The following is a 22,630-nucleotide window of genomic DNA, read 5'->3' on the forward strand; positions in this document are numbered from 1 at the left end:
CCCTGGAAAACCAGTCACTATATATGACCTTGCTGGTTTGAACAACACAACCTTCAACAAGGCATTTACTACAAAATATATCAAGACTGGATTTTGTATGAGTGGAATCTACCCTCTCTATGAAAATATTTTTATATATTAATATTAATACATATATATATATTAATATTTTTTGGAATAATCTTATCCGACAGATTGACCACTTGACAAAGATGGACAGGGATCTCAATCCAGTGCAATAGCAGGACCTAGCACACTACAGCAATACGTTCGTTCCTCTGATTGACAAAATGCCTGCAACTGTTAATGATAATGAAAAATCTCAAGGAATTATTGAAATGATTTGGCCTTTCCCAAATGCTCCACCAAGAAAAAGTAATGAAGGCAAGATTGAAATGAAAAAAGGCAAGATGAGAATATTGACAGATACCCCAGAAAAAAATTAAATTGAGCAAGTAAAAACAAAAAATATATATAAGATGAAAAGACAAGTTTGAAGTAATCCTAAAAAAAAAACTGATTATGCACAATGAAAATTCTGATGGAATTGATAACTTCCCAGAGGACATGAGTGATGAGAATTTAATTGAAATGAATGAAAGAGCCAATTAGAAGATTTAATATTTGAAAGAAACCTTGATGTGGAAATTGAAAATGAGGACTTTATTTTAGTAAAAATCATACGGAAAAGGCAGAAAATTGTATGTTGCAAGAACTGTGGAAAATAACTAATGATATGTATGAAGTTTTTTATTATAAGAGAGTGAATTTCAGCAATAATTTTTTTTCTAGACAAGGAAAAGATATGCTATTTCAAAGGAAGACATTGAATGTAAACTTCCTCTTACTACTATGGTGGCTTTTCCCAGCATCTACAGAACACATATATTTTTCCTCATACAATGAGCCAAATTTTTTATTTACTGAGAAACTATGATTTTCCTGTATTTTTTTTAGATAATTAAAAGACTTTAGACTAATTAAATAAGTCACTTTATTAATTTTCCACATTGACCAAATTTGCATATTTTTAAAAGTTAAGTGCTGTTAAGCATTTAATGACTGATGTAAAAATGTGTTAATAAATAAATCTGGTTTGTATAATGAAATATCATATTTTATTTCCTAGAAAGAAAAATACTTTCCAACCCATTGTTAATCATATGGACATTGAAGATCTTAAGAAAAAAAAAATTTCCCATTAAAATAGTTATTCAAAAGAATTTTTAAAAAATAGTAAATTAAAAATATTATTAACTACATTGTTAAATCATTAACAATTAAAAATTACCACTCGGTTTGAAGTAAAATAAATAAAATGAAAAATTGACCTCCTACAACACTTTCCCCTACATATGGTATCTTGATGCTAGTGGGACATCTAATAACAGTGGTAATTGTTAAGGAATTCCAAGTAAATGTCAGAATTTAGACGTCTTGGGAGAATGAATGATTTAATTAGCTGACTGCAAACTGGACCACACCAAATTGTGATGCTAAATTGGTGTTGAAAATTACATTCTACTGTCATGTGTGAATTGACTTCTGCTCAGGTGTATTCATTGAGACCCACCGGGTTAGTCTAGTGGTGAACGCGTCTTCCCAAATCAGCTGATTTGGAAGCCGAGTGTTCCAGCGTTCAAGTCCTAGTAAAGGAAGATATTTTTACATGGATTTGAATACTAGATCATGGATACCGGTGTTCTTTGGTGGTTGGGTTTCAATTAACCACACATATCAGGAATAGTCGAACTGAGAATGTACAAGACTACACTTCATTTACACTCATACATATCATCCTCTGAAGTATTATCTAAACGGTAGTTACCGGAGGCTAAACAGGGAAAAGAGAGAGAGAGAGATGTATTCATTGAGAAGTTTATTGATACCATCCTGAGTAAACTAAGCCTTGTCAGTAAATAAAATGAACCTATGCATTCGGCAGTTCATATTCAACAGTTGCAAACAAAGAGGTTACAGATTTTGTACTTGTAGATTATGGTAAGGATACAGCTTGTATAAAGTGTCTCCACATCATAGACTGGGAAACTCTGAACTGCCAGGAAAGACTAACACTCAGATTGCATTGAGCAGCTTTGATAATAGTCTCATTAGTATCAGCATCATGATGGGCAGAACGGTCACGGTGAGTACTAATGCTGGGAAGTGTACCGGTTTCTCGCTAGTGTATCGAATGTTCAAATAATTGTTTTAGGATTTGGAACTCAGCATTAGGAAAAATGTCTTTGACATTCTGCAGCAGCAGTTGTATTTCCATCATACATCCCAAAGATAAATACCATGTCAGCATATTCCCCAATCTTAACAAAGGCATTGCTGATGTATCACACCAATTAAAACAAATAAGCACATACTTAAAACTACACTGTACAGACAACAATTCACAGCAGTGACACTGAACATCCAATGCACTGATGACACAACATAAAAAGATTGTTGGCCAGCTGAGTCTTATTACCAACTTACAAAATCATAATTTCTCAAATTTTTAATTTGTCATTGAATTTGAGAAAGATACCAACTTTATTGTCTGAATAACATTACTTCTTACATAAACATTATTTTATTTTTAACTTCAGTAATAACATAATTTTTTGCATCATTACATTTTGTAGGAAAGCAAACATGATTGTACTGTATCCCTTCATTTTCATTGTGCTGATAATAAAATTTTTTAAACTTATATTTGTTTTTTATTGCGTTATTTTATGTAATTTTCTCAGAATTCTCTAAAAAAAAATAAAAAGTTTTGACAATAAATTTACACATTTATTAGTCATTTAACAAGTTTTTTTGTTAAAAATGTGTTTTAGACAGCAGATTTTCCTGTTACATTGCATATTATGAAAATTACTCAAAATATGGTACTGGAACCTCTTCTACTCAATTTATCAGTCAAAAACTATTGTCTTCCCCTTAATTTGGATTCCTAGAATTTCAGCATGTTTTTATTCCACTCTTTGCCCAGAAACAGGCAAAATTTCACTAGCCATAATTCACTGACGCTGCATTTCCAGACCCATGTCTATATGAACATTTTTTCTTATTTTCACTAGTAGAATGAATTCAGAAAGCACCAATAACACTATGTGAACTATTCTGTATATAAAGATAGATAAATAATCACAAGTGAGGCTGAAAATAACCATTAGTCCTTAGGAATTATTTATAATTTTCTATGTTGTTACAAAATATAACCATGAAAATTATATTAGTAGAAAGTGCCATATATTTAAGCAGCATTTATGTTAATACTTAAAATTTAAATCCAATCTAGTGAATTCAAAATTCACCGGCATTAGATTGCCTCCTTTGAGAACTCCACAAGGAAATTCAGTTCTTTTGCAAGTTATTTAAATAGTAATTTTAAACTGTAATTTCATTCTTACTTGTTTCTACCCTAAGTACATACCCTTAGCCATTTAAATTAAACATCACCCTCTTGCCATTTCTTACTACATTTTTTCCTCAATTACCAAGAAACTATAGAAGCAGTTATATTATTGTAATTTATTTTTGCATTTGTGTACTCAACTTGCTTGTGGTACAGATTTCTTGTATGTTTTATTGGCTGAGGTTGTCTTTTCCTAGGTGTTTTACGATTTATTTTGTAATGTTCTATTTTTTATTTATTTATATTGTTAGGACAATATTGCCTCTCTCACCACTTTTACAGCTTATCATTTATTAGAAAATTACAGATTTAACAAAAAAAGATACACCACCAAAAAAAAATTTCCAGTAAAGTATACAAACATTTCAATCTTCAAAATTAAATTATTAAATTTCCTTGTGCTAGAAATTGAAGCAGATGAACTCTCTTGACCACTTCAGTTATGCAAAATATCTTTCCCAATTTCTCTTTGCTGAAAAGTTTATTAAGTGTAAAGTGGCAAACTGGATTAGTAAATATCATGTCAATACATTTATCTGTATAGATGAATCAAATTGTCACGCTTTACAAAACATGTACCACTGCATGATTTACCAATTAAGGTTTTGGATAGAACCTTTTATTGGTTCTTACATGTAATATTAAGTATTGGAAGTATAATTAAATACTATACAATTATTATTATAGTTTTTTTTCATCATTCAACAATGATTGCTGTTCAATAATAGTCTGATCGATATGAATTTTGTAGTGACATAACAAAATAACTTTCTAACAAATGTTCTAAGTTTTTATTTTTTAAATTATTAAATATATTAGAGAACTTACTTCCAAATTAATGGAACGTTTTCTTCCAGAGCATATAGAGTATCTTTGTTGGTTACTACATAAGAGGAGCTGCAATTAGCTTCTAAAGGCCTTTGAAATAAGATTGACATTAAATTTGAAAGAGTATATAAATGATTATGAATAATCATTTTATAAAAGCATTATTTTTCTATACTTTCATTGCTTGCTTTAATGAAAAATAATTTCAGTTCTATAATTTCTATTAACTTTGTTTAATCTAAGAGAGATTGCAAGATATTATATTAGTTTAACTGCACTACTCTTTTACCTCTGTCTCAACTCTGACATTCCTTTTTAGCATCTTCATATGAGTTATATTTTCTTCAGTCATTCTCAATTCACTCAATCTCTTCTCTTCCACTGTTTCCCCTCATCCTTTCAATTCATTAATGTATTTCAAATGACATATGTTTTACTTTTGGAACCAGTGTGTGGTAACATGCACTATATGGATTAGTGTGCGACAGATTATATAATATTAGAAAAGAATCTTTATGTAATCTATTAACATCTTCACTGTAAATATTTTAAACATTACACAATAAGTTGTGTTTTTATTTAATCTTAATCTAAAAGATTTCATGATTGACAGTTCATCATAGTCTGTGTAACAAATTTTATGCAATATTACAAAAATTATCAAATCTATTATTTCTTTGCATATACAATGTATATGGCTATTCTTAACAAAAACTTATCTGTAGTGATTTTTTGGGTGACTGTTTTCTGAAACACGATTCATTTTCTTGAATTCTGTTCTTGTTCTGAAACAAGATTCCGATACACACATCTACTTTACTATCTATCTCTCACCTTGACAGGAGCCAGCTCAAAACAACTTTCAACTTCATTTGAACAACCATCTTCTATTCTGGCATTATACTACAGGTTAATATTAGAAATTATTTCTTACATTTTTCATAATTTATTCTGTAAAAGGCCATTTTTAAGCAAAATAAACTGCCCTTTTATCTCTTGGATCGATTTACTTATGAATGAATGTTAGCCCAAAAAATATTTGCTTCCTTTCTACATCATCACTCCTCCCCTCTGACTGTATCTAATGTTATTCTATGTGCCTGTCTTTAGCAGATATTGGATTCTGCTTATAACTCCCTGCCATTGATTTATCATTAAGTCAGTTTTTTTTAGTCAGTCAGATTTTTTAGACTTAAATAATAAAAATCTTATCAAACATGGCCCGTTGGTATGATTATACAATAATAATAATTTATAAAAACCACTTAACAACTTTTTTATATGTTTTCAAGTACTTTTGAATATCAAATCCATCTTCAGGAACTCAAAAAACTTTTATATTATTCTTAAAATAAAAAAACTAAAACTCATTCATTGTATGTAAGTCTTTATGAAAAATGTACAACAGTGGTAGTCATGTTTTAAAAAAAATATGTCGACTTAGTGTCCAGTCACAATAAAAGTTTCCACAGTTATGGTAAAATTGAAGGTAAATGGTGTGGTCAACCCACTCTATAGTATAGTTCAGAACTTGCCTATATAATTATTAATTAAATAATAAAAGAATGCCTTTTTATTTTACTTATTTTTAATATAAAATGACCTAATAAGTTATTCAAATTTAACATTTCCTTATCAGAGTAAATAATCATTATCAGGTAAAAATCAATTTTTTAAATCATCTAATTTATTTAATTTTAATCACTTTTTAATTATTAACTTATGCATTATTTATTTATTTCTGTGTTTTCTTCATAAATAGTGCAGTTTAGGAATATCAGTTTGACATTTATAACAGAAAATTTATTTTGTAAATATAATTTTTCCATTGATAATTGAAGAAACGTTTGCCTTCATTATAGCATATGCCTTCTGATCTTAGCATTGTGGACCTTGAAGCACAAAACTTTCTGCCCTACTTCCCAAACAATCAATTTTTCTTTCACTTTGGCAAACAGCCCACCTTATCATCTACTAAATTTACCAATCACAAATTGTAGGAAAATAACCTATTTGTTTTTTTTTCTTTCCACTAGTTAAGTTCCTTAAAATAATGTGAATTTAACCAATACAATATTAACCTCTTTATTTGATACACAAATAAATTTTTTTATAATGGAAATATATAGTAGACAATCTGATATTCAAGGAACTTCTTTCTACAAAGCGCAGCAGTACCCATGCTGCAATATAGGATAGATCATTCTCTTCATTGTTCAAACTAAAAAAAAAAAAAGTTTACAACTGATCCTCATTTATGCTGTTTATAATTAAACTGCTTACATTTATGTAACTTCCATATTTTTTTTAAGATAAACTTCTCTCAGTTATAATAAATTAATATTGTCAAATAGAGCATAGTTCAACAATTTCAGTACCTATAAAAGGTGGCTCACATGAGCTACCTTTATAAACTGTGAAGTTCCACAGACACTAGGACTATAAATTTTTACTATCTGAAACAATTATATAATTTACAATAAAATAGTTAAAATCTGATAAGAGAAACTAAAAAGTATCAGGTAATATCAGAGGTGTTACATTATGATAACAAGGAAGCAGTGACAGAATGTAAGAAATACACTGAAAGCAAAAAAAGAAACTGCAAAAAACCAATGTTTTTTTGATATTTTTGGTAGTCATTCTTCACCATGCTTAAAATAGGGGATTTTAATAATAGTCAGGTTAGAAACAAAAAAAAAGTGTTAAATGATGAAGATCATTTAATACAAGAAAATATTTTTTTGAGCATAAAACTATATTTTTTTGGGCTCTAAATAAAACTACTGTGCCTAAAAAAAGGATCTTGGATGAATAATAACAGCATACATGGGTTCCTGGAGTTGTAAGGACTGATATTAGAGAAGACAGAAACTGAAATGAACACAATATGTGCAGATCTTGGATTGATGGCTATTCTTGACGAGGCAGTCATTTGAAGGAGAGAACTTGTACTACACTTATTAAAGATAGATTCATTATACAGCAGTTAGCTCATCAGAGAGAAACGGGTATAGGAAGGTTGAGGATGAGGTAGTGAAACTGGAATAGTTCAATAGTCCCAATCCTATATTGTCATAAGAGAAACATTATATTCACTGAATAACAGTACCTAATGGCATTTATTATTTTTAAAACAAATGTTACCCTTAAAGCAACTTAAAAGCATGTAAGTGTAGTATTTTAAAAATGAACTACTTTGGTCCACATAAAAGATAATCTTTTATGTATGTACTATCTCAATCCTAACTGGATCAAATTTAATGATTTTTCCTTTTACTTCCTGGAGAATGTTCCAATGGTGTTCTGTCATAAGTTTTTCAAATAACTTTGGGAAAATATCTTTTAATAAATTACTTTATCTCCAAAAATAATTAAAAGATATTTTCTTTTTTTATTGTCACCATTCCTTAGAATTTAATGGTTCCTAATTCTCTTTCTTCTTCTTCTTTCATTACAGTCACCTAAAGAGCACACAAAAATTTCATTTCCTTCTCCTTTGTTGTTTCCTTATCTTCCAGTACTCTTTCATCTTTTCACTGTGTTTTTTCTTTTCCTCAGATCACTTTTTTCAGTTCTTTTATCCTTCCTACCTTGGAATGCTTCTATTTTTCATACTTTCCTACAAAAAACAACTTAATCCTTTTATATTTATAAAAAATGTTACTCCTTAAATCCTGAAATTTGGTATTACATCACTAAAAATGGTATAAAATATATATATTAATCCTTTAATTAACTTCTCTTATATGACGTGATTATACTTATATTTAATAGGACCAACTTTTTTCTTATTTTCTTTTTTATTTCACTAAATTTATATAATTTTCCCCAAATCAAAGTCTTACTTATATCTTTTGGCTGAAGCAATGCAATTTAAATTTATTCTTAAGTTCTGCATTTTAATAACTTGGTATTTTATATAAAAAACAAAGGGGGGAAATTCTGACAATTAGTGTGTACTACAAATATGCCTCAACAAATATATGAAAAAATCAGGTATAAAGGTATATGTATTTGTTTACTTATCAGATCATTCTGCTGCTAGGATGCATTTTAATAAAATAATAACTAAAGGTTACAAGAGCACCTTCTGCTCATAGAGCAAACTACCATCAAATTTCTGATGGGACATTCCTTCACAACATGTTCTACAGGTTGCTTTGGATATTCATATCTATGACTCCAGTTCATCACATTACTTTGACATCTCAATTGATATATATCCAATTCCAGAATCTAAGTTCACACTGCTTGCCTAACCACATCTTAAATAAAAATATATAAAACATGCTAAAAAGATTGCCTAACATTTATAAAAAATATTTTTTCAATTCTTACCAATTTTTACTTTTTTTAAATGGCAGGCATTTTAAAACTTAAAATTTAAAGAATCTGGTAGCTATTTTAATTGTTGGTGCTCAGTCTTTTGTTGATTGCTTTTTAAGTTAAATTTTTTAAAAACTCAATGCATCATCTTTAGTTTTATAATATTTAAAAATGAAGAAGTTACATTTTTAAGGGGAGGAGAAAAAGTTTAATTTAAAATATTTTTAGTTATGACAAATCAACAGATTTAATGAGAAGTAATTTGTAGACAGGAAACACCAATTCATCTTTTATTACAGATTATTAAATTTAAAAACATTAATGATTATCATATCCATTAATATTGTAAATGATCATTTACTTATTTAATCAGCTGTTATTGCTTATAGAATTAAGTTATGAGAATATAATAAAAAATTGGACAGTTATTACAGTAATTAAAATTTTACAATTTTTTATTGTTACACAATATTACTGTCTTTGGTTTTGTGAAATATTAACTTTCATGGTAAAATTATTTATTTTGCTAATGATACTACCATTAAGATTTACTTGAATACTACGGATATAATGTGTCAGTTCTTAGATGGTGGTTTAGTAAGAATAACCTTATTTTAAATCTGAATAAAAGCTACATAAATTCTAAGGATAGAGGATCAATTAATGGGATTTAAACATAAATGTGCTGAATGTTTGAACAAATATTTAAATTATAATTGAATTATTATTTAAATTTATATTTGAATTATAATTTAAATTGTATTAAATTAAGGAAAATAGACAAATGAGATAGCTACAAATTAATGATTTCAAGCTGAAAAAGTGTACATTATCTAAAGCTGAAATTAAACCGGGCATAAATTATTTTAACAGGAATATGTATGCTGTAAAAATGTATATTTTGCTTTAGTACAAAATAGAATAATTTATGGTAAGAAAGTCAGAATGGAATGTATATTAAAATCTTGAGTCTGTTTGTATCATAATACAACTAAAAGTTTCTTTTAAAGGAAAGATTAGAACAGATGTGTCCTTTATTTTTAAATCTTGAAATATTACCGCTATGATATTTGTGTATCTATAAAGTTAAATCTACTTCAACTTTTACAATAAATGTTGACTTCTTGGCAGTATGTTAATAATATGCTGCGTGAAATTAAATATAAAGGGCGACTTTAGAGATAAGTTTTGGTCGCTTATGGGAGGAATACTGAAAATTAAAAACTGACTTAAATTCACTGATATCTTTTTGGACATTAATGTATGTATTTGTATCACCTTTTTAAATTAAAAAAAAAAAAGAAGTTTTATATAATTACAAATTAAATACTACAGTTTTTGTCTACAGTCTTTTTTATAGTTCAGGATTCCCCCAAAATTTTGAGTGATTTTCCTGACTAAAATAACCATGGTATAGATGAAGTCTACTGATATTTTTCCAAACAATGTTCAAAATTGCTCATAATTATCATTTTTCAATTAGAAATTAAAAAATGGTGATACTTTCTAATATCATTAATACAGAATTAATGCCAGTGTAATATGAAACTAAATATTTCACAGTGGAAGTATTTTAATGTTATTCACAATAATGATTGGGGATGGAGAATACTTCGTCATAAAATACTTCTCAGTAAAAATGTTTTTAAATGCTCATCTACGCGATTCTAAAATACTCAACTCGACAACTTCAAGTACTCGCACCCCGTAATATAGCAGCATGAATATTTCTTTATTCATTGTGCAAATTTTTAAGATACATAATTGTAATTTGATGCCCAGCTTAAAAAATCCATTGAATCCAACAGATTTCATTTCAATATGAGATCTGGCTTGGCACACAAATGTGAAACAGTACATTCAGGTCAGTGGAGAAAGTAATTGGAAACCATTTTACTTCTCACTTCCTTAAAAGCCCAGGTGTGTTAGCTTGCTGATCCTGAGGGTGCCATGCCTAGCCGTTTTACAGGGAGCTGATGTTTTATATCATGTCATTTACAACCTTTATGATTATAGTGTCTAGTAAACAACTTAAAATGAAGTGTTATCGAGTAGGGAGTTTATGGTGTATATAAGGTCTGTTCAGAAAATAACCAAACTTTTTTAATTATGAACAGCGGAGATATTTAGTGACATATGGTTGGCAGGACTGTGTTCTGCATAACCTCCTTTATAATCACACATGCTTGGATTGTTGATATCTTGTTTAAGTTTTGTGTTATTGTTATTTGAATGCAACATGTTTAAATGTTAGTAGCAATTTTTGTAATGTGTGATTTTCAGGAGCAATTATACAATGTAAAATTTTGTGTGAAACTGCGAAAAACTTTCACAGAAACGTTTCAACTTTTGAAACAAGCCTTCAGAGATGATACTTTGGGTAGAACCCAATGTTACAAATGATTTTCACGATTTAAAAGTGGATGCCAGTCAATTGAAGATTACTCTTGACCAGGAAGGCCGTCAACTTCAACTGATAACACCCATGTATTGCTAATCTCTGATTGACTGAGAACTTGAAAAAGAGGTTAGCATCTCAATTGGTTCATGCCATGACATCTTAACCGAAAAATTGAACATGCATTGAGTTGCAGCAAAGTTTGTTCCTCATTTGATGACCGAACAGCAGAAAGAACACTGAGTGAACGTTTGTTGACAACTTTTTGAACAAACCAGTAATGATAAAACATTCATGCAAAGGATCACAACTGGAGACAAAAGCTGGATTTGCAGCTACAACATTAAGACAAAAGTTCAATCATCACAATGGATCAGCAAATGATCTTCATGCTTCAAGAAAGCATGTCAGTCTCGATCATGTCAAAGTGATGGTCTCTGTTTTTTTGATTTTAATGGATCTGTGCATTTTGAATTCTTGCTACAAGGCAAAACAGTGAACTGAGCTTATGAAAAAGGTGTTTTACAATGGTTACATGAAAAAATCCACAAAAAGAGACCAGAGTTGTGATAAGACAACTTCCTTCACCACAACATTCAAGCTTTGTCAGTTCATCAGTTTTGTGCCAAAAATCAGATGACTGTCCTCCCTTAGCCACCCTACTCGCCAGACCTGGCTCCTAGCGATTTTTTCTTATTTCTGAAATTAGAATCAATGATGAAAGGACACTTATCAAAAAGCATCTCTGACAGGATGCTTTACAAAGTGGAAACACCACTGAGAAAAGTATGTGAATAGGGGAGGGGGTACTTTAAAGAGGACAAGTATCAATTATCTGTAAAATCAATAATAAATATTAAAAAAAATAAAGTTTGGTTATTTTCAGAATATACCTTGTATATCCAACAACCTTAGAAGACTTTTCTTATTACTGTTGTGATCTACTGACTTTTTTCTAAATTAGGCATTAGCTTTATTAAAGAAGAGGTTGGTGGTAATTTTTTAATTTAGTTTTTGTTAAAAAAATTTAAGATGTTATTGACTAAATTCTATTGTACATTAAAGAAGAATACTTTAGCACAAGACTGAATTTGTGTTAATTTTTATAACCGAGGTAATAATTTTAAATTAATCACTGGTAAAAAAAATTACATTGCAAATGTCAGGAAAGTTTAGCAACATTATGGTAAATTTTCTTCAACTCAGCTTCCACACCTGTAAAAATATTTAAACAAGGCCAAAAAAGAATATAAACAATTTGATAGAATAAACATGATTTATCTTTATAAATAAAAATGATACAAAACTTATAAAAAAACATGTTCATAATTTTGATTGAAACTTTTTAACTTAAAGAAAAACCTTTAGTCTGAACAATAAAAATTGAGAAAATTTATTTTGAATACCTTCTTATAACAAATTAACTACTTTTTTGTAATTCTTTTTCTTATTGTATTACTATATTGTAACATGTATGAATATTGACAAACTGTAATAAATAAAGAACAAATGTAAAAACAGTCAATTATGAATTAATAAGTAAGTATATTTATTATTTATGTAAAAGTACATTTATATTTGAGAAGTAGAGTACCTAACGTTTGTCTGATAACCATCTCAGCCCCAAATGTGGCTATGCAATCCCTGATCTGAAAACAAAACTCTCCAGATATTCCCAGAGGCAAATTTGTCATCACACTTACACAAATTATAAGGTCACACTAAGAAACTAGCCTTAGACTAAAACATTTCGCTTTTTAAAATGGAACATCTATAAATAATCATGACAATAAAAAAAAAGAGAAATAATTTCATTAAATATCAGAAAACAGATATATAGAAAAAAAGAAATATATATATGCCAAAAAAATTGTTTTTAGTGGGATTTATTATAAAAGAACTTTTATTGATTATTGACACTTAAATCACCAATAATATTATCAACCAAATGGAGCACTTAATAAAATAATTAAGTTCATACAACGGCATCTGAGAAATCATGGGAATTATTAAACAATCATCAAATTTGCAGCGTAATAATAAACAACTACTTCAAAATTGACAGTAAACTATCATTATTTTTTAACATACAGAAATATTAAATTTTTTATTTTGGTCTCTATGTCATTTCCCCCAATTTTACAGCTTTTTTATAATTTTCAGAACCTGGAAAGATTTGGCAGAAATATTATTGTTAAATTTATAAACAATCTTAAGAAAATTCGTACTATTCATTTAATAATGAATATATATTAGTTGTGTACATAAATTCTATAAATAACAGCTGGGACAATTTATACAACATTGATAATATATTCTATATTTTTACTGCACCTTCTATTAGAAAAATATAAATAAAATGTATTTATTTTTTCAACTACATAAGCTGAACTATAAAATATTATATATATATTTATATATGTTAACAATAATACAAAAATGTCTAGATCACAATACAATATTATGTAAAAAATATAGTATTCAAAAATACATTTAGTAAAAAATCCATAGAAAATAACTAATAAATACTTTTTATTTTTAATGTCATACCATTGACAAATGATGAGTAGACATGAAAACATTTTTTAAACAGTATAATCAGTATAAGATGCAATATAGTTTGCATAATTTCTAATTAGTTGATTTATTCACAACATAAATTTATTTGAATAAAAAATAAAATGAAAACTTTTTGATTAAATTTTTCTGGTCAGCAAATTTTCAATCACTTTTACAACATACATTTCAACTTGCTTGAAACTTATATTACATACTAACTAGTGCTTTTAGTCAAAACTGTCAAAATAATCTATACAAAACATCACACTTACTGAGTAGTAATTATAAAATATTTATTCTACATGAAAACACAGCCATAACCTGATCGATAAACAAGATTAAAATCACAGTCACCTATGAAAACTATTACCTGTATCAGTTCACAGATAATTTAAGCCGATACCTAAAGATACAAATAGTAACTTACTAAAACTGATTGTTAAGAATTTCATCAGATACTGTATTTATAACTGTTGGGTAAATTACAAAAATTAAACATAGCTTGTTTGCCAAAGTATTGGACTTTAATTTATCACACAAATAAACTGCATATAGGCTAATAATATTAAAATCTGCAAATTTAACAAAGCCTGAAAACAAAAGAACTTAAATCACTTTTTTTCACAATCATATACTTATAAACATAACATCAATAAATATAGTGTAACTGGAAAACTGTTGCATTACTGACATATTCTGTAATAATAAAAATTAGCAATGAACAAATGTCATTAACTTAGAAAAATAAACTACAATATTCTTATCATTGGCACTGGCCTTTTCTGAGTTATGAACATCTTCATACTTATCAATAAATAATTAAAACTTGGATTTCTAGTTTGTTGTAGAAAAAAGGCCACGATAATATATTCCAGTATAAAAAAAAAGAAAGTTAATTACAATATAATCAATTACATCTAAATTTCATGCAGTTAATATTATTCTACATGTTTTATTAACTTGCATTTGTGTATATATATTTAATTACAATGTTTCATTATTATTATTAATAATATTAGTGCACTGATTCTATCACTCTTAAGTAAAAATTCATAATTAGGTTTAATTATTTTAATTTCTGTCTAAAAACCTCTATATATTTAAAACTGCAACACCAGGTAAATGTAAATATTAGTTGTAAAATTATGTTAACATCTACAATGAAGATGCTTAAAAGACAATGTAAACACTGTACGCATTTTATTAAAATTCATTAAACGGTTAAGAGCAAAGTGTAAAAATAATAATGAATCAAAATTCAGGAGGTTTAACATTTACGAATAATACGCAGCATCACAAATTTGTAATAACAAGTTTGGAAAGATCCTGCTTTGATAAATTTGGCTGGTTTGTAGTAACTGAACCACTTTCAACACTAGACATTATCTACTGAATTTAAAATTAACTTATCAAAGAAACGAGGCAAAACAATCATAGAAATCTGTGAAATCATGAAACACTGACGAGTACAAGAAGATATGGCGACCGAGTAATACCACACTAAACGAGAAAGAAAACGTGAACGAGTCGCAGGCAGAACATCCGCACCCAGTAGAAGTCTGACCTGCACTGAAGAAAGGTGGCGTGATGAGAAGAAGGGGAAGCAAACTAGGCCGTAGACAGAAGAGTGTGTGTGTTGATGACAACAAGTAGTGTGCAAGTGTTAGTGCGGGAAAGAAACAGCATAAACAGGAAGTTTGGGAACGATTAGAGAAACGTGGGAAATTCGGGAACGATAGACATAACAAAGATTATTTTTTATAACCAAGCAGACCATTAAAAGAATTACGTAAGACTGATAAGACAGTTTCTGAATATGAACAAGTTGAGGAATGACATCATCGCAGACAAAGAAAATTAGACTTCTAGGAACTTTGACAACACCATTAAAATTGGAGATAACAAAACAGTTATGACTAATTTGGGTAAATAGAAATTGTTTTTAAGAATCATTACGACCACAGCAGACAAAATAGAAAATTACGGTGAACTTGACACTATGAGAAGACCTTGAATTTATTGGATTAAAGCTACTTTACGCATTGGTGTAAACAATAACTTTCAACCAAAACCGTTTGGCACGAAGTACTTATAACACACAATATGAATAATTATAATAACAGTATCTTTCCTTAATTAACTGTATCCATCTACATTTAGTTAAAGTAAGTTATTACTATCTTGAGGTATTGGTTTAAGTTATCTGCAAACATTTATATGGGTAAGATTTTTTATTTAAATGACCGATTTCAGTTTTTTTATTGGTCAGGTTATGGATGTGTTTTGATTTACGGATATGCTTAGAATAAATATTTTATAACTGTAACTGTTCTGTAAGCAATGTTTAATACAGTACAAGTTTATTACATATAGCAAATTATGAGATAAAATGTTTATAGATAAAAATCAAATTTTTAACAAACTGAATAATAGAAAATAGGAACAAATTATAAAATTATAATTTTATCCAGTTATATGGAAAATCAAAATTACTAAACATCAGTTATCACACTGAAGATGCTGAAGGCGAGAATTATTCTGAAAAAAAAAAGACATGAAATTAATCCCAAAAAGTGAATTCACTAAATACCTAGAAAAATTTTACTTAATTTAATAATGACAAATGTATTTTTAAAATAGTATCCGGAACAATTTTAGGCAAAAAGTCAAATACAGTAAGTATAAACAATTTTTTCCAATTAATAATGTGAAAATGTCTGGAATAGACTGAAAGGACAGGAAAAACAAAAGAGATGGCTATTGCAAGAGGCCCACCAACCTCTTTTGGTATATACATTGAAGAATTAACTGAAAAAGCACTGGAAAAGTAGAGGCACTATAGTGGGAGGACCTAACAACTATCAATAGAAAAATTGAAGCAGAAAGAATATGAGTAGAACAGAAATAACAAAGAAGAAAACATCTTCGTTAGACCATATCCTAAGTAAAACTTGTTCCCATAGAAAAGTGGAATGTAAGAGGAAAGAGGAAATAAATTAGAAACATTACAGTCATGAGGAAGATGCTCAGGACTGAGAAAAATGGAGCTTCAATTTAAACCTGTTGAAAGGCAGTACCAAACAAGTGTGCCATTAAGACAGTATCTTTTTTTATACTATATCTTGTGATATAAAAAATAAAATTATGTGTATATATATTGTGAAATTATTTCTGCATATAAAATTATTTATGCTATTTATGTGCAAAAGAGCAAATAAATAGTACTAATAATAAACCAGAAAACTCCAACTTTGACAAACATAATAGAATACATACAATCATAATAATTTGATTATTAAAGATCAAGATTTTAATGAAAATCTTAGATGTTCCTTATACATATTATAATAATACTTCTAATTTATAAAAATATCATATATACTATAATAAAAATTTAATAAATGAACAAAATTTTTTAAAATAAGATATATTTTTTAATAACATACTAAATATAAATAAATAATAATTTAATCTAATAATTTTCTTCTTGATAACATGGTTCCGTTTAATTTTATTTTAATCCACCGGAGTACATATATATTCCTTCAGTATACTGATAGAACCGGACAGTCATGGCTGTTTATACATTTTAACCTGTGATTTTTTAATTTTTGACTTTAATGTAATATTTAACTCCTTATAATGCCTTTTAAGTAGCTGAAAGATTTAGAGCTTATCTCAATGTGCTGGTAAGGTGGATTTTATTAATTGTTAATATTATTTAATCTAACAAGGTTGTTATGTAAGCTTTGACTGGCTGATATTTATAATCTATTATAGTAATTACTGTTATCTATTCATTGTCTGCTTTGTGCAATCTATTTATTCATAATAATAATAATGTTAGGGAGATTACAAATAAAAGATTGTTATTACTTTTCATGTTATTATTTCTAATGTTTTTATTACAATAATAAAGGAGGAAAAATCATCCGATTTTTGATGGGCAGTTATGGTAAACTCCTTGCATCATCTCCTTTCTAATTGTAAATAAATATACATTTTTCTTACTACCACAAGGTTGTTATATTATGTAAGCTTTGACCAGCTTTACTATTATAGTAATTATTATATAGTTTAGAATTAATTAACTCATCATGGCATCATCAATATATATACTAATTCATTTATGTATTAATCTAACAATGTAATAAATATAAACATGTAAAAATAAAGACATAATAAATTGTGAAATTAAATAAAAACTGAACAGTGATTTTATTTATTATATATGTATTATTGAACCTGTAAATACAATTGTTTGTATTCTACAGTTGTATGTTTATTTAAAGGGACAAACAAACAACAGTATAATTAGATATCACATGAAGTACAGGTAACAAACTAAGGCATTTCATGATCCTGTATTAATTACTTCAGAAAAAGTGATAAAAAAAAATCACACAAGAATGTATCAGATTATACAATGTAAGCTGTGTTTATACAAAATTTAATTATAAAAGGTACATTTGTATAAATTAAGTGAAATTAACTTACTCATTAATGGTACAGAAGAATTATAAGCAACAGGAGATACAGCATGATGCATGGTTGTTGAGGGCACAATGATAATGCGTTCTGAAGTAACTGTGCCAAGAGGTGGTCCAGTGCGGTATACTCCTGAAGCCATTCATTAGTAACGGTACATTATATTATTCCTATATTACACAACAGACAAAACATGAACCTACATTAACCCTACCTAACAATTAACATATACAATACACCCTACACCTAATCAATCAGGTGATCCCATGAACTGAATTAATACATCAGTGAATAACAAGCATGCAATAAAAATATAAATAAATAATTATTAATATTTTAAAAGAATGTTTATATTCTTCAACAGTAACAACATAAGCCACAATGAAAAATAAAAAAAAACTTTCCAGCATTAATTACTTTTCAAAGTCATCATTTTAATTTCTTTATCACTGAACATGCAACCTAGGAATATTATGGAACATCAAAACAAATTCAAGATTCTTAAAAATTCCTGGCAGATAACTTCCATTATTTTCAAGTTAGTTAGTTAAGTTTCCATTAGTTTCAAGTTTTTAACTTGAATGTTCCTATAGCTTACTGTTAAGTAAGCTATGATATGATTTGGGAAGTTCTCTTAAAGCAGTAACAGAAATATAAGCAAAATTGCAGACGTATAAGCAGACTTGTAGCACCATCTTGCTGGAACTAAATAATTTGTGGAAATCAAACTAATTCTTTCCTTAAAAATGTTATCATGCTTGTATAACTTATTGCAGTAATGGTTGTAGCATTTCCTTGATCATCTTGGAAAAATAATGGTCCAATAATGCCAGATGTTAAAAGTGGACACCACACTGTGACCTTTAGACTATGCAACAACAGTTTTTCTCATTCAACTGAAATGGGTTTTCAGCACTCCTAATATCGATTATTCTGCTTACGTATGTAACTGTTCAGGTGAAAATGAGCCCCATCTGATGGATTGATTAACAATTCTTGATAAAAATTCATGCGAGCAACCAAACCAGCATCTTTTAATTCCAAAATAATTAAAAATTTTTAGAAGTGAAAACCGAAGTCCTTATGTAAGATTTGATGGATTAGCAGTTCACTGATATTCAACGCTAATTTATGTTCGCAGAATGTTTTGGATTGCATGTTATGGCAATTCAAACTCTAACAATGTTTTCTGGCATTTTAACAATTTGTGCTGCTACTTTGTGTTTTAACTTTAATATGGATCCAATTTGCTCAAACTCTATAACCCATAAATTAGCTGGATGAACAGACAGTACCTCACCATGATTCGGAATATTGAACTGATGGTGAAATAACCTTTGTAAAGTTGTCATGGAGTCATCATTTCAGAAAACAATTTAACACAAAAAGCACAATGTGCACCTGACTATAATTCCATATTTACTAAATAACATTATACTCATATTAAGTTCAGTGCCCTCATCAAAATATCAAATGAATAACCAAGCTTTTAACATTTCCTGCTTCATTGACATGCCCTTTATAAAAGAGAAAATAAAGATTATATAAATCTCACTTGGGTTGGCTATTCATATTAATACTAACTCATATGTACCAGGTAAAATCAAGGACTGAACATTATTCAATTCAGTATTGTTTTAGCAATATAATTAACTCAAAATTTATAGAATGCAAAATTTATAAAAATTATATGATTCTATACTGTATTATAATAAACATATCAGAATAAAATTTTTGTTTATTTATTGTATTTTTCTATATTTTGAGTACAAATATTCTCCAGTTTATGAAAATAATTTTAGTCCAATCTACTTAAATTTCATACCATTTCTAGGTTTTCACAAAAATTTATATTTGATTTTAGTAAAAATCATACATTTTTAAGGTCAAAGGAAAGGCAAAATGACACAAAAACCATATGCACAGAATACTGACATATAAAGAGTTGAAAAATTCAAGTACCCAAGGAATTATATACAAATGGAGGATCAAACAGGGGATCCAACATGGAAAAAACTTCAGAAATCATTAAGACTCACATGGTTGCACTATAACTAGTGAAGTATATTGAGTCAGGCAAAACTCAGAGAACACAAGATAGTTATGCCAACAGAAGCACTATATGCATCAGAAACTATCTCAACCGGAGCATCAGGCATTGCAGAAACAGAAAATATTTAGAAAAAGTTTTGGAGCAATACATAGAGATGGCATATGGATGAAGAGACTGACCAAAAAATGATATGAATGAATGGACACACTGACAGACATGATCAGAAAACATAGACTTACATTCTAGACACATACAGTGAATGAACAACAACAGATTCACGAAGAGGACCTTTGATGTGATGAACGGCTCAATCAGGAAAACAGATTGGCATGAAATATAAGAGGACCTATAACAAGCACGGATCAATGGGAAAATGTTGGGAGAAAAGAGGAAAACTGGAGCAAAGTAGACAGAACAGAGGAAACAAGAACACAGTCAAAGAATGAAGAGATTTTGGAAAGAGAAAAAAAGGAAAAAGCAACTTAGGATTGCATAATTATGAACATTCAAGTTCAAACACAGTCTGTAAGGGGACGAATGAATAATAAAAATCATACATTTAACTGCAACATACAAAATTAAACCATCACAATTATAAGTACTTGTTTCATTAATATATATTATTTTGTGTATAAAATAATCCTAGGATGGAATCTTTTGGACTAGAATACAAGATCAATTAATCCATCATTACTTCTTCAATAGTAATGACACATCTATACTACAGATCTTCTTAATGGATTTCCTAGAAGATTTATTATTATAATAAAATGCAACTTAACTATTCAACGGGGCAAAGCACCTGCTGAAAGTGAAGAATTTTCAATGAAATAAATCAGACAATAAGATATTGTAAATCTTTACAATAGCTACCCGGGTCATGGACACTTGTTTTCAGAATTTTCAAAGACGATTTGTAATACCTATTTTAGATATACCCAAGAAATATTTAATAACCCAAATTGATCATCAGTTTGGTTAAAATAACCTGTTTCTCTTCTTTTACTTTAAATGGATTGATGTTGTGAAGTCCTACATGTATATCTTTTGGTTTATCTATTATTCCTTGGTTTGGAAATCAGAGTAAAAAACATCAATGTTTGTTTACAGCATCTTTACGTTATAATCGATACTCTATTTTCTCTATTTTAGTCTATTTTCTTCACACAGTGATTAGAACTAAGAATATCCTAAATCAGAAGGGCAGAAGTGCTTCTTATAAGTATTTTCAATAGGAAACAGAACCAGCATCATTATTATTATTCTGATCAGCTGGATACTACCTTGCATAATTCTGTGAGAATTCAAATTATGGTTTTTATTTAATTCAACCAGCCTATAAGTAATGTACTTCTTATGTGACAAATTCTGTGAGAATTCAAATTATGGTTTTTATTTAATTCAACCAGCCTATAAGTAATGTACTTCTTATGTGACAGTCTGTATGTACATTTTTAAACAGATTATAAAATTAATTAAAAATCCGTAACAGCATCCAGCACATTACATAATTAAAACACATTACTTTCTGCTAGGCAGAACTTTATGCCCTAAAACCATCTTTTACTGAAACAATTAATTAATTAAAGAATATTTACACAAAATTGAATATTTACAGATAACAATAAAATACATCACTCTCGACCGATTATAAAATCAGATAACAGTGATCTTATTAATTGTGCTAATACCGAATAATTTAATAGTCAACAATTTTTAAATGTTTTTTTTTTTTTTTTTTAATTCAGCCAAATAATATGCACAGTCAAAAGGGCATCCAGCTAACATATATATAATAACTGTGATCATCTTATATATTCTTGAAATCCAACTTATATCATATTAAATATTTTAATGTTTTATTCCATGATAGACGATAGTGTGCATATATATGTATATTCATAAGGCACTAAAATTGTTAATTAGTAATGAAGTGTCAAATATACAGTAAAGCCCGTGCAATATGAAGATGTAAACAAATTTTGCTAAGCACAACGCTGAATCTCTAAATCATGATAATCACACAATATTCTGAGCATCCCTATTATAACTAAGAAAACAACTTCTTGCACAAGATCAAGTAATTAAAGTGAGGGTACAAGATAAAGCTAAATAAAAAGTAGCAAGTGAGATATAGATGTAACCTATCGTTGTTTCTTTGAACATTGACATAAATGAAGAAATATTTATAAGCAAGCAACAATTGTAAGGAAAAAATAAGCATATTAAGATTAGATAATGTACTTTTATGAAAAAATAAAAAATGAGATAAGAAATAGTGAGTGCTTCAAATTCTAATCTTGTTTCCATAATAATCAGTTCAATTTTACTTAAGGCAGAACCCACACTGCACCACCGTGAAGGAAAAATGTAAACCAACACGATATATCCTAGGTTAGCAAGGCCAGGATGTGTTACTACATCTGATAAATGATATGTTTTTTCATTTTTTTTTTGTTATTATTTATTGTTGAAACATGATTTTTGTCTCACGAGTATCAATAGGTGTTTACTAAATGCAGTTTTGTATTCTGTTTTCAAATATGTATTCAAAATTTCT

The 22,630-nt window shown here is 28.4% G+C and overlaps 1 protein-coding gene across 1 annotated transcript in view; it reads right to left on the minus strand.

Annotated features, from left to right (window-relative positions):
- Positions 1-12,227: 12,227 nt before the first annotated feature.
- Positions 12,228-22,630, minus strand: part of LOC142322170 (uncharacterized) — a 74,988-nt gene continuing 64,585 nt past the window's right edge. Inside the window, exons 4-5 of the mRNA XM_075360938.1 lie at positions 18,027-18,149; positions 12,228-16,067 (exon numbers count right to left, since the gene is read on the minus strand). Coding sequence (XP_075217053.1) covers positions 16,063-16,067; positions 18,027-18,149 — 128 coding nt within the window. The 3' untranslated portion in view covers positions 12,228-16,062. The remainder of the gene's footprint in view (positions 16,068-18,026; positions 18,150-22,630) is intronic.

The sequence above is a fragment of the Lycorma delicatula genome, chromosome 3, assembly GCF_047948215.1.
Source record: "Lycorma delicatula isolate Av1 chromosome 3, ASM4794821v1, whole genome shotgun sequence".
Taxonomy (NCBI): domain Eukaryota; kingdom Metazoa; phylum Arthropoda; class Insecta; order Hemiptera; family Fulgoridae; genus Lycorma; species Lycorma delicatula.